The following is a 13,490-nucleotide window of genomic DNA, read 5'->3' on the forward strand; positions in this document are numbered from 1 at the left end:
TATTGTAAAATTGAGAGAATAATTCATCACAATTTCAGCATGCTTACAGTGATTGAAAGGCGATATAGTGAAGGTATTACTCCATCTATAGACTTGCATCTTACTTAAATTTTCTTTAATTAGCCCTCAGTGTCATGGTATATAATATATTCTCCATAATGCACTGTACCAATTACTAGTTCACCCTTTAATTAATCCCGTAGAGTAAACATTTTGGTAGTTCTTATATTCTCATTTTCCGAGTTTATAACGAAATAGATCCATGGTAACCGCTTTGTTGTTGTAACAGTTAAGGTCATCTAGTTCCTTTAGAGATCCTCATATTTGAGTTAAGATGTAAGAGTGATGAGGGTAAGATTCCAATCTTTGCCACCTTCCTTACTCTTGGCATAATAGGTAGTTATAGCATTAGTAGTGATAATACCAAGTAGGATAGGTACACCGTCATCGCCATTCTAAAAATATACTGCTACCTCCCTAACATTTTCTATGGACCTTCCAGCTTCTATCTGGCCTCCACCTTGTATTTTACCATCTAGAGTAAATGCTCTTATTTCACACAAAAACTGTCCCTATCACCCTTGCATAATCCAGATTTTAATCGGTTTTCTATCTTTAACGTTAGTACATTAGTCATCCTCCATATTCAGAGATAGTGTGCTTATTCAAAACTCTGAGATCCATGAGTAGTCTCCTATCCTCGCTCCATCAGCCGAGATTTCCTCCCCCGTAACAGTTCGTTCTGTTTCCTATAACTCCTCGGGTCCTGACCTATTGTAGCTACTTTTATGGACTGCATGATCGGTGATAGTTCAACCCTAGTGGATTCTAAACGTACTTCATTTGCCATGGCCTTATTTTACATCATATGCATTCTAAATTCATGGTATGTTGGCTGTTCACTTACTTACACATTTTATGGAATTTGTCCATTTGGAGTCACATCGTCCCTCGGATCCACATGCTTCATCCTGGAGCCAGCCCCTCCCTTCCAGCTATACAAAACCAATTCTTACAATTGCCTCCGTGAATCTTGGCAACTGGTCCCTGAGAGACGAGTACTCACCACACTGCGCTTCCCACAAGGTAGCCAACACATTTTTCATTTTTGTTGCCATACAAAGAATTTTCGTTGTTTTGCGTGGAATTTTCTCATTTTGAAAATTTCAGCTGCCGTGAAGCTACGGCATGTGCTTTTAGGGAAATCCATTCGTTTATGGCGCATAAGCCAAGACGTTTCAAAGTTATGCCAAAGGCCTATAAATAAAAGCGTATCAAGAGAAAAGGTACAGATTGGGGAATAAATACGTCCATTTAAGGGCAAATGAGTAAAAAATCGGTTTGATCTCCACCATGTGGTACACATACATCCTGCTATTGCTACAAACTTGCTGTTTGTGCTACGAATACAAACTTTTATCTCAAAAGTTTACATCGCGCGGGATTATCTCAGATTTTGGAGATTATGACGATGACGGAGGGATCGATTTCATCACTGTACACGTTTTTGCCAATGTAAGTTATGCTTGATGCGCAAAGGGAACCGGAGTTGCGCGACTCTAGACATGAATCCACTAGGGTTGAACTATAATAGGCCATATAGTCCACGGAATTTGCCAAAGAAACGGTATGATATGCTTTCTATCTAAGCGGAAATTTGACGGGATAGAGTGGTAATTTAGACGGTTATATGGATATTAGACTCTGAAAACTTGTACTGTGTAAAAGCCACCAGTGATACAGCTGAGATATGTCTAGAACACGCGTAACTCTGGCTCCATTTGCTAATATTCGTATGCATATTGTACACTATACTTGACTCAACGTTAATATTTAGGGGGAGGGATACAAGAGTACAGTATACGTTCATACCGATGTTAACAAAAACGCTGTCGTACACCAAAATATAACAGTTACTGGAAAATGTGTTGGCTCCGTAGCTACAGATCTCAATGCAGACAATGTGTTGGATATTTTGTTGACTATGGAAAAGGAGGAAGGTATCTACTATCTTCTAGGGTTATATCAAGATCAAGAAAGTGGGCAATTATCGGTACAATGGGACTCTAGAGAAGAAATAGACTTTCCAACTGGTGTAGATGGAACAAAGTCTGCACAAAATTCGCCGGTAAATCCCATCACAAAGATGCATACTAGTACATCAAAGCCTCCAATTACAAATTCGAATGTCTACGGCTATACCACGATACATCCACTACTGGCTGATATAAATGGTGATGGAATGGTAGACATTTTGGTACAGAGTGATTCCGAAAATCAGGACCAAATATTTGTATGGCTTAGGACAAAGAGCAGATATATTCCATATACATTAGAAAACATTCCATATGTTAACTTTGATCAGATAGATGGGAAAATTGTGAATCCACATAGCAGTGCATTTGTAGATATGAATGGGGATTGCAGAGCTGACTTGGTGCTTCATGTAATGAGAAATAATTCCGTTTTTTTGGACATTTACTTGACAAGTTATGCAGATGGAACCCTGGTGTATAAAAAGTATAAGGATAGTATTTCTGTTCCAAAGAATTATGGACAAATTTCATTCCATGATTTAAACGGAGATGGAACTCTAGATGTTTTAATTCCTCACTGCAAAAAGGCGCAGAATCTTCCAATTTCTCCGTCCGAGGACATCTTATTATATACTGAATGTGAGATTAATGTAATATACAATGGTCAAATCCCATTTTGTTCCAAGTTATGGCAAAATGGGCAACCTAACAAGTGCAGACATGCTTCAAATTTGTGCATACATTCGGACATGGTTTTCACAAATGACTATTCTCTTTCCATTGCGAAAACCATGGGTTCTGTAGGAATGTTTAGAGTTTCTGTTGGAGATTTTAATAACAATGGATATCCAGATTTGATCGTTAACCTTTATGACCCAGGAAAGAGTTTTTCATCACTGTACGAAGCAACTAGTGAATCGGATGTTGTGCTTGTTTACAAGAACTTGTTTCTAGAGGGTGATACACCAAAATTTTCACAACCAATTAAAATATTCGTCCCAAGGGATCAAGGGGAACGAATCGATAGAGCCGTGACGCTAGACCTTTTTGAGAATGTAAGTATCTATAATCTACTTCATATTCTATATCCCTTTTCACTTATACATATCATCCAGGGTATTATAAATTTGCTTGTGTTTTTAAATGATGCGAATGGAATGATAACTTGTCGTTTTTATTCGCTGGTTAATGAACAGATTGGATTGTTTATGAAGGTCATGACTAGGAATTTCGTACTGGATGAATCTAAGCTATTGGAAAATACATTTTCATCCGGATTTAATGCACATGGTCCGACATACAAAATAACTGTTATCGATTTTGATGGAAATAAATCACCAAAGATCACTACACTGCGTTCACAGTCGGCGCATTCACCTCTATTACCTCCATTCAATATTTTTGGGTAAGTGCATTTATCTCCTAATAAATTTGCAATAGATTGGGAGAAACAAATAATTATGTTGAAGAATTCTATCTGGGCATGCCAACTTCTAGTAAAGCCTATAGTAACATGTGGATCTCAATCATCCCAAACTGCAGTGTAATGACGATACCATTTCCACTGCCCAAGCCGAACGAGTATGTTTTTACATGTAATAATAACGTTATACTACAGTTGGATACTCAAATTGAGCTTGAGTCCATCCAAAAAAATTTATACCATATTAATCGCAACTCTAACATGCCTGGTAGTGTTTGGACTCATGATTCTCATTTTTGACCTAAAGGAAAAGCGAGAGGATTCTGAACAAGCAAAGGGTTTTAGACAAAAGTTTATCATTAATTGATTTGATGCTAATCTATCTTGTTATGTTATCTGAATCTTTTATCTGGTGGTTGTGCTTATTATGTGAGTAGCGGTACTCTGAATTTTGGAATCTTTCTCTATCGTGAGTCAACTACTTTTCGGGCTGGACATTTATCCAGTTACTCATGCAAGGCACAGGTAAGGTCTTTCAGGAAACCCGGAAGAAGCTACTAGAACATACAGGTTGTAGAGCAATGTATAACTGTAAGGAATAGAAAATAAGTCTTGCACATGGAAGAAACCCCGTAGTTAATTTGTTCTCACCCCATGCATTTAAGCTGTATAGATCTCAGATTTAATGTGGATTATTGCCGCAAATCCCACACAATGAGGCTTTTATCAGTCTTGTATATTATCCTCGCCCTCAGATTTGCCTCAACTGGGAATGGCGATGATGGAAGACTGAGAAGGAATAGTTCTACATATTCCTCTTTCTCGGAGCCCACCTCTCCCAGAGATATTTCCCAGTTTGTAAAGCCAGAGAGTCCACCAAAGTACTTTGGAATTGACATTGACGGGACATTACACACTAATAATAAGGAAAGTTTTGAGAAGAACATCGAGGCTTTCGCAGAGGTGAGGAAGAAGGGTTATACGCCATTCTTTTGCACTGGAAGATCTCTTACATCAGCAATGAACGTTGTAGGAGAAGAGTTCAAGACAAAGACAGGTTATAATGGTTACCCTGGTGTATACAATGACGGCTCAATAGTTTACGATAAAGACGGAAATCTCATTTATTCCAAGCCATTTTCAAATACAGTCTTAGAAGCGATCACGGAACGTTTGGTGGCTGAAAATCTCAAGGATAAATGCCTCTTTTGCACAAAAGATGCATTTTATTCTCTCGCTGAACTTGACCAGGAGTTCCAAAACATTTTTGACTCACTGAATGTAATATTTCCAAGGCTAGAAGTAATTGGCACGATCCTAGATATTGGTGTGGCTGAAGTTTTCATTCAATCAAGGACCTTTGATATTCCTGGTCTTGAGAGGGGTGTGGACTATGTTGAGAAATATGTTGGAGTAGATGGCATTGCTTTGTCTCCTCCAGGGATTACCAAAGGGTCTGCATTTTCCACTTTAATCAAGCATTCTGGAGGAAAACCAGAAGACTATGGATTTATTGGTGATGGAGATAATGATACAGAAGCTATGGAGTTTTGTAATGTCTCATTTGCAGTTGGCAACTCACCAGATGAAGTTAAGAAGCACGCAAAATGGGTGTTAGAGGAGACCTGTGACCAAGGAGCAGTTGCAAAGGCCCTCAAACTCACATACGATTTATAGGTTCTCTACCATATTGACTAATTAATGCAGTTTTACCATGCATGTTTAGGCAGTTAAGAGGTGGACTGCGCAATAATTTAGGAGACTAGTCACTATCAGCGTCTTGCCAGTTCCCTCTCTTGTCCCGTTGTCAACCGTCTATGTAGAGTTATTCCCCAAGGGACTGCTGTTCAGCAATGTTATGGATGGAGTAGTTACCCTTTGGGAGGCTGACTATTATTCTCATCTGCGTACAAGAAATCATAGAGTCAATTATATTCAATTTTAGTGCCAATGTGACAAAACAGTGGCTTTTTAAAGTCTAAAAACCGGCATGCTGCATTAAGCGTGTGTAGTGATACAGTCCTCTATAATCTTGGAGAGTGACCCGCTGTCTATAACATCCTCTGTCCTGCAGGTCTTGATGAGAGAACCTTTGTGGAAGACCCAAACTGAAGTGCAGAGACGCAAAACGTCAACATCGTGGGCTGCAATAAATGTTGTACAGTGTTGGAAGTGTGTCTTGGCAAGTCCATAAAGGTGAACACCCTCCTTTGTTACTCCAAGTTCATCTTCCGGTGGCTCATCAACCAAGAGAACCTTGAAGAATTCTCTGTAGAGCACTAGTCTTGCTACTGAAAGTGTGCGTAGCTGTGAGTTTGAAAGGACCATACCATGGTCAACGTTGACACTGTCTGCGGAAGAATCGTCAGGTTTCAGGGTAGGTCCATAATAAGCTCTCTTGAGATAATCTGGTAGATCCTTATGGTAATGGTCAGGTATAATGATGGTATCAAGACCCTTGCCACCTGAGAGGTTCTCAACAAACTTGAGCAAGCCACAATTTTCCAGGGCCATTTCAATATCAGCATCTTCAAATAGCATTCTAGGGTCAATGAATCTGCGAACAGTCCAACCTCTGAATACGAAGGGCAGTTGAGGAAGTACTCCGATGATCTGTCTAGTCACATTCTTTGGCATATCATTCAAATCACAGCCATCTAAGAATACAGAACCTTCTCTATTCCTTGCCAAATTTTGAAGTACTGACAATAAGGTAGACTTTCCTGCGCCAGTTCTACCAATGACTCCAATAATGTCCGAGGTATCAGCTGAGCATGTAACATTCTTGAGAATGGCATGCTTCTCATTGGAATCCCTGGAGACAACGTGCACGCTCACATTATCCAACTTTATCCTAGTAGTACCTGGAACTGCATACTTGGACACGTCAAACAAATTAACCTGGTGCTTAAAGAAGAGCATCTTGAGACTAGTACATCTAGCAGCTCTTCTCTCAGCATACTCGTTATGACGTCTTCTACGAAGGGTGCTTTTGATGTTATCGCTGGATAGCTTACCATCTCCAGTTGATGCAGAATGGTCAACAATAACATCGGTCTGGTGAATGTTCCTCCTTTTGTCAAACTTAATCTTGGTGTTTGGAAGGACAAAGTTCTCGAACCTTCTAAACGAACCCATGTAAAATTCCAAGGAGCAATGAAGTCTTAGAAATGTTATAAATGTTGTGTTTAGATTAAGAAATATGGAATAGGCCATACTGTAATAACCAATCTTTACCTCTATATCAAACAATCTTGATCTAACAAGAGGGAGGACAAGAATGAACAAAGCTAATGATGAGAACAAACATCTAGAGGCAATAGAACTCCAAGTCATAGCAGATTTGCTAACGTAGCTGCATCTAATGTTGTAATCAGCATGTTCAGTCATTGCGTGTATCAATTCCCATTCCTTTTTGAAACTACGGTAAATTTGTGCACCAGATATGGCCGACTCAATTGTAGAATCAATCTGAGCGTATGTCTCTAAACGAGAAAAATAAAGATTCCTGCACGACTTTACATAGTGACATACAATGTACCGGAAAATAATAAAGCAAAGAATGAGGGCAGGTGGAGTAGACCACGGTACCATGAAGAACAAGGTAATAAGATGAACACTAGATTCAATTAACAAGAGAGAAACATCGTGAATGAAGTAGCTCAGTAGGTTGTCAATGAAGAACGTATCCATATAGAGAAAAGTAATGACACTGCCCAACGACTTCTTGATCTTTAGAACCGTAGAACTGTTCACAAAGACCGAATTGATACAATACTCATGAACCCTGCGTGAAACATTAACAGAAGCCTTTGTCATTGAAAGTATACGCAAGATAGCTCCAACCATAACAGATACCGAGATAATCACGATCCGTCTGAGAGCCTTAACAGAATAGTTTTTGATATCCGAAAACGATGTTGTATCCACAGCACCGTGTTTTTTAGTGTAATCAACAACGGAATCCGAAACCTTTGAAGCAATAATAAACTTGGTGTTATCCAAAGTTGCAAATATTAAAGTAAGGAAGAGGAACAAAAATACCGGCCAACTGGCAGCACTGAAGTAAACCTTAAATTGTCTAATGATGTCACTTTTATAATTTTTAGTCTTGTTCTTATCATACAAATGTTGAACTGTGGGAGAATCAGAGTATCTAAATTCCGTAGACCTTTTGCGTCCAAACCTAGTATAGTCATCCGAACTACACCTCCTAAGAACATCAAATGGTACAGACTGAAGTTCCATTTTATCTATTGAAGTCACCGGATATCGAACATCTTCAGTCTTGTTTTTCATGAATGATCTGAGCATGTTCTCATGCACAAGAGTCTCATTCCTCAATGTGTATATTGGGGCATCTGGATATGATTCTGGCGACTCTGATGATACACAAGCTTCCAAAATACGCTTGGAAATTGTCAGAACTGTGGCAACATCACCACCAGAGAGTAGACCTCTTCCCTTTTCAAACAAGTTCTTGAAGATTGTCTTGGCTACAAATGGATCTAGACCAGTAAATGAGTCATCCAATACTACAAGGAAGGAACACTTGGCATTACTGTCCTCTCTATTTGCCTTGTTGAATATGAGGTAAGCGTAGATGGCACGAGCAAGTCCAACTCTGACTCTCTGACCTCCACTGAGGGAGTAGCCATGTTCAGAGATCTTACGCATGTCACCTCCTTCCCAAGTGGAAATGTCATGTTCAAGTTCAATAGCCTTCAGAACTGTCTTGTAGATATCCTCATCAAATCTGTGGCCAAAGGTAATGTTAGCCCTGATGGTACCCTTTTGAAGCCATACATCCTGAGAGGCATAGAATATTGGCATGTTGGTAGAGAGAGGCAATACAGCCATTGATCCTTCTACCAAAGTCATGTCACCAAGAATGGCCTTGACAAAGTTGGTCTTTCCAGAACCTTTAGCACCGGTAACGATGGCAAGGTCACCAGTATTGAGGACAAAGTCAAGGTTCCTAAGACAAGTAGTACCAGTATTGTCTAGGAGATCCTTCCTGCTATTGACCCAGGCAAAGGAGGCCTTCTTTAACATCACAACTAGGCCCTTTGGCAGTGTCTTATCCTCATCAGGTAGCGCCTCTGGCAGAGGAATATCCCCAGTAAACCTGTTATCAGGAAGATAAAAGTTTGGAGAACAAGTTCTGAAGAAGGCTTCTACCCTCAAAAACGAATTTAAAGCACATGTTAACAATCTCAATTTCACAGGCACCAAATACAATGGGCCAATGATCTTCATAATAACAAAGATGGATGCCAAGAGTCCCGAAGGATCAATGCTCTCAACGTTGGTAGCATCCTCGACTTGTCCGACAAAGTCAGTGACCAAGATGATAATGTTCACACACATGATAGATGTCATGAAAACCTTGTTGACGAGTGATAAAAAGAAACGGATGAATACCAACACTAGCTCGTCGTTTCTAGTCTCAGTTATCATATTATGACCGATGTCATCCAGTGACATTGTCTCAACCAGCTTCAATGAAGAGACAATGACCTCATTGGCCCTTGCAATTTTGTGATCCCTGATACCCAAGTAGTACCTCATGAGGAAACCATTTGTAATCTCCACAACAACCATGCATACAACAAAGGAAAGGGAGACCAGTAGAATGGTCAGAGACTTTACATTGAATTGGCTGTGCATGAGAATCATGCCGTAGACGAACGCAGTCAAAAAGTCAATCATACCCGTAATGAATTCCACAAAGAAGGGAATGTAGAATGGATCGTTCAGAGTTAAAGCGTATATTTTAGGAGTAACATCACTATTCTTGTATCTCCTCGCTGGGCACAGCAATGGATTATCCGCGCATACATCCTCTCCAGAGCAACTATGAATGATGCTCTTGCAAGTTCCTTCCTTGGACTGGAAGTTTCCAAATGGACTCCTTCTGTAGCATAAACCGTGTTGAAATATAGTAACGCGCAGACAAGAATCCATAAGAAAAGAAACTCTCTCCAAACAGTAGTCAAGATGACTCATACCGATCATCTTTATCTGCTCTAATATAATGATCAAAATAGTCAAGGATAAAAACGTCACAAATTTAAAATCTTCCTCTGATAAAAATCTAAGCAACTTGTGCAGGAAAATAGCTACACTCATACCAATTGCATTAACCACTACCACACCAACTAGTATAGCAAGGAGTCTCTTCCAGTAGGTCAACATTACAGCCCTGAACAGAATGTATCTCACAGGCTTCTTGGCTTTCTTCTTCTCATCTTCACTGAGAGCTTCATATGCCTCCAGACTTGCGATACCATCACTAATATGCTTAGAAAGAATAGGCTGCCATTTGAGAATCTGGTCAGCCAGTGGAAGTGGGTGGAGCATATAAGGATCTAGATACCTCTTTGACGTTTCCTTAACCCACTTGAACATCCATAGCATAAAGACAAAGTTGAAGACACCATTGTCATCAAAGTAGCGAAACTTCTTCCCATCATGTGTCAGTGTCTTTTTCCTTACCACCTCCACCTCACTCTCCCAAAAGTGATGATCATACACTTCCGGGATCTTATCCCCTTTATCTACCATCATTCTCAAAGCATAATCTCTTATACGAATGTCTATACCTTGTCTACATGCTCGGAAGAATAATTCTGGTTAGAGAAGTCAAAGGTAATCTCCTCGCTCTGTCTAGCCTTTACTGTCTAGTAGACAGATTTAAACTACAAACGGTCAAGGAAAACCAAGAATCTGCGGTTTTAAAGCCGAAACATATCAGGAACAATGAAGGATGTTCATTCTTGGTATCTTCTTCATGGGGAGGTTTTGACGGGCTCAGTCTCAAACCTTACGTTTTAGCAACGAGGAGCTCCCATGTGTAAAATTACTCGGTTGATGGAAAAAAAGAGATAGAAGACATATGAACAGTGAGAAGGTGACTAAACGCCGTCCTTCCCCGGGCACAATGTGGGTCTCCTCTTCGAAACTCCGTATGGCAATAGCCAAATCAAAGAAGGCAAAAGAAAAGGGGGAGGATGAGAATGAGGATTTTAGGAAGGGTATACATGACACCCACAAGTATGTCTTCATGTTCATTGCCTACTGCATGGCACCCATCTCTGGTGTTACTTTGCTTCTCGAAAGTGTCTTCCACTGCGAAAACATCGCAAACAAGTGTTACTTGTCATATATTATCACTGGTTCTATCTCCACCATAACATCCCTCATGTGCCTTAAGATGAGCTTCACCGCCTTGGTAATTTACTTCTGGCTGCTCATGCCTATTCTGGTTCTATTTGTCCCAGTCATATATTTTGGGAACGGACAAACTGCTAAAACGATCTTTATCATTCTTTGTGGAGTAGCTGGGATTCTCGAGGCGCCAATTCTCTCCAAGCATATTAGTGATATCAAAGCTATTCCTAAACTCTGCAGCCTCAACTCTATATTCCGGCTACCCATTTGGGTCGATCTCCATGGGACTGTTCCAGCTAATCATGGAGCATATTATAGGCACCAGTAGCACACCTCAGATGAGATTGTGCGCAATCCTATGTTATGCAATAAAGATAACCATAGCATTTTTCACTGCACTATGGGTTACCTACCTGTACATAATGTATGACGAGCGTGTCAAAGAGATTGAAAAGGAGGAAAAGAAGAATGGGCAGGAGAGTGGTAACAGTGCTGATGCTGGCGATAGTAGTAACGGAAGCGAAAAAAAGGTACAACTGTTAGGCAAGGTCATAGTGGTTGTGCCGTATTATTCACCTCGCCTTGTTATACAGACTGTTGGAACTGTCCTGAGGGTGTTCTTCCACCCCTGTCTCATACCGTTCCTTATAGATTTGTCTAACAGAGAGAAGCTTGTCATCTCACTTTCTTTCATGTTCTTTGACTTTATAGGTGTGAATTATGCCAGCAATTTTGATGAAACTATTGACCCATCTGAAAAGACTCCTTCTCAGTCTCATCTTTCATTTGTGTTGTCGAGGGATATCAATCTTTATATTTTGGGGTTTTCGTCTATTTCCATTGCCTCATTTATTGTCTGGAACATTTGGACCTGCGAATTTGAATTCACCAACTCTTCATTCTTCCTCCTGACATTGGCGTCCGTAAATGGCTTTATTGGGGGAATCTTTACTGGAAGGGGTTTGAATGGTTCATTTTCCCTCATTGAGTACTACAACACTCAGACGAGGGCAGACGGAACAAAGATTATAGGAGATGATATCATTAAGCTTGACAATATCATTAACGATATTGCACTCTCTCTTGATTACATCTTATGCTTTTTAATGTCTCTATTCTCTAACATTACTGAAAGATTCATACTCAATCACAAAAATTCCAGAGAGTACATTCTCAGCAACAACAAGGGCGATTTATCAATCGAAACTGTAAATGCTCTACTAATGCAGTTTAAAGGGTCATTATAATCCGTATACACCATGGATTTAAAGGAGGTAGGCAAACAGACCTCCCCTGGACCATCTTCAGGTCATTCACATTTTTCATAAAATTTTAAATCAACACTATCATAGTAAATCTGTGAGATCTCAATGTTTAAAGGACTATATATATTCTTAAGATTCCCATGATATCTGCATGCATGACTTTTTGGGTCCAGTGACTCTTAATACCTCCTAAGTTTAGACACCACTGCTCAATGCTTGACATCCTGCTTTGGCCTCCATAAACGTGAAAGTACTAGCCAGCATTTGTACATCCAACAGAACAGAGTTACAGGCAGTAAGGATCATCCCCTGCAGTTCCTTGATTTTAGTTTGTTCATCTTGTACGGCTGTGGTAATGTAAATGAAATACAAGAGTTCCACTATTCAACGCATTTGGAGACATCCTTGTGATTTGTCTTTCTTGTCCAAATAGCGTTTATGTGGTGGAATTATAACGCATGTAACCCTTGGAAAGTGGTGAAAACGTCTTTAACAACTGACGGGTAGACGTGGTTCCATGGGTTTTAACGACGGTAAACGCACCCGTTTCCTCTTCTGGCCGTGAAAACTAGGCCGTATTCTCCATAACACTGAGGCATAGCCTCAAACTTCCAGGTTATGTTACAAGTTCAGGGTTGACATGTCTATACCAGGGTGATCCCGTAACTCGTTCTGGGAAGTACACATCTCCAAGCCTTCATGCCAATGAATCGATATCCAAAATCCTGCGGTATTGCCGCAAGGTAGTAGTATGTAGGATAGTGGCCGAGTGAATAAAGCAAAGAGACGTGGCAATCATTCTACCCGCACATCTCGGAACTGCGTTGCTTTTCTGAAAGAGTAGCCAAACATCCTGGTAAAGGATAAAAAAATAAAAGGATTTAGGCCATAATAATGAGCTAAGCCGCCTTTAAACTTGAGATTTTATTCATTCCTTGACCCCATACATTTAGCGATTCTTCTCGGTATCTCTGACCAGTCTATACCATTATGTTTTTGGTATATACACTCTACATTTTCTGTTTATCCACTACATGTAGCTATGGAAGCGATACTACGAGTGTAAAACCTCCAGAGTCATGTTTTACTTTGGACCTCTCTGCTCCGTATGGAGACAGAATCGACGTTTTAAAGGGGGCTTTTGGAGAATATGATGATGTGTCATATTATCCAAACACAGGAAATTGTATAGATGAGGTTAGGGATGGACAGGAAACGATATGGACGGCTGAAGGAAACGACAAGTGCGTGATGGCATATTCAATCTCCAAACAAAACGGCTTTTCGCTACTATTATTACGTATATCTAATGGGAATGTTAGATATGGAGCATTTGAAAAGGTAGAGGGCAAATGGAAGTCCTTTAATAAAGAAGAATTTGAAAATAGATGGAAGCATCTTGTAGATTCCACAGCTCCAACGTCAAAATTTCCGGATAATATAAGCGACTTAGAACATGTTTGAATAAATAACCCTGAAAAGGACATTAAAACATGCATACTTCGTCATGTAGACTTGAGAGCCTTGTATCATATTCAACTTAAAACTTACATCACATTTGTGCCTGTAAAATAATATTTTAGACTATATACA

The 13,490-nt window shown here is 39.9% G+C and overlaps 6 protein-coding genes across 6 annotated transcripts; 5 read left to right on the top strand and 1 right to left on the bottom strand.

Annotated features, from left to right (window-relative positions):
* Window positions 1-1,353: 1,353 nt before the first annotated feature.
* Window positions 1,354-3,826, top strand: BEWA_001120 (T-cell immunomodulatory protein precursor, putative; the record flags this gene model as incomplete). Its single annotated transcript, XM_004830314.1, has 5 exons — window positions 1,354-1,515; window positions 1,838-3,091; window positions 3,152-3,441; window positions 3,477-3,617; window positions 3,655-3,826. The coding sequence occupies 5 exons, from the start codon at window positions 1,354-1,356 to the stop codon at window positions 3,824-3,826; spliced, it is 2,019 nt and encodes a 672-aa protein (XP_004830371.1).
* A 347-nt stretch (window positions 3,827-4,173) lies between these two features.
* Window positions 4,174-5,136, top strand: BEWA_001130 (haloacid dehalogenase-like hydrolase family member protein; the record flags this gene model as incomplete). Its single annotated transcript, XM_004830315.1, has 1 exon — window positions 4,174-5,136. The coding sequence occupies one exon, from the start codon at window positions 4,174-4,176 to the stop codon at window positions 5,134-5,136; it is 963 nt and encodes a 320-aa protein (XP_004830372.1).
* Window positions 5,137-5,457: 321 nt separating this feature from the next.
* On the bottom strand, window positions 5,458-10,029 carry BEWA_001140 (ABC transporter, ATP-binding protein domain-containing protein; the record flags this gene model as incomplete). The annotated part of the gene is made up of 1 exon (XM_004830316.1): window positions 5,458-10,029. The coding sequence occupies one exon, from the start codon at window positions 10,027-10,029 to the stop codon at window positions 5,458-5,460; it is 4,572 nt and encodes a 1,523-aa protein (XP_004830373.1).
* A 373-nt stretch (window positions 10,030-10,402) lies between these two features.
* BEWA_001150 (hypothetical protein) lies at window positions 10,403-10,960 on the top strand (the record flags this gene model as incomplete). Its single annotated transcript, XM_004830317.1, has 1 exon — window positions 10,403-10,960. One exon carries the CDS (start codon window positions 10,403-10,405, stop codon window positions 10,958-10,960), a length of 558 nt encoding a protein of 185 aa, XP_004830374.1.
* Window positions 10,961-11,054: 94 nt separating this feature from the next.
* Window positions 11,055-11,879, top strand: BEWA_001160 (hypothetical protein; the record flags this gene model as incomplete). The annotated part of the gene is made up of 1 exon (XM_004830318.1): window positions 11,055-11,879. The coding sequence occupies one exon, from the start codon at window positions 11,055-11,057 to the stop codon at window positions 11,877-11,879; it is 825 nt and encodes a 274-aa protein (XP_004830375.1).
* Window positions 11,880-12,887: 1,008 nt separating this feature from the next.
* Window positions 12,888-13,361, top strand: BEWA_001170 (signal peptide-containing protein; the record flags this gene model as incomplete). The annotated part of the gene is made up of 1 exon (XM_004830319.1): window positions 12,888-13,361. The coding sequence occupies one exon, from the start codon at window positions 12,888-12,890 to the stop codon at window positions 13,359-13,361; it is 474 nt and encodes a 157-aa protein (XP_004830376.1).
* Between the last annotated feature and the right edge of the window lie 129 nt (window positions 13,362-13,490).

This window comes from Theileria equi, chromosome 3, assembly GCF_000342415.1.
Source record: "Theileria equi strain WA chromosome 3, complete sequence".
In the NCBI taxonomy this organism is placed as follows: domain Eukaryota; phylum Apicomplexa; class Aconoidasida; order Piroplasmida; family Theileriidae; genus Theileria; species Theileria equi.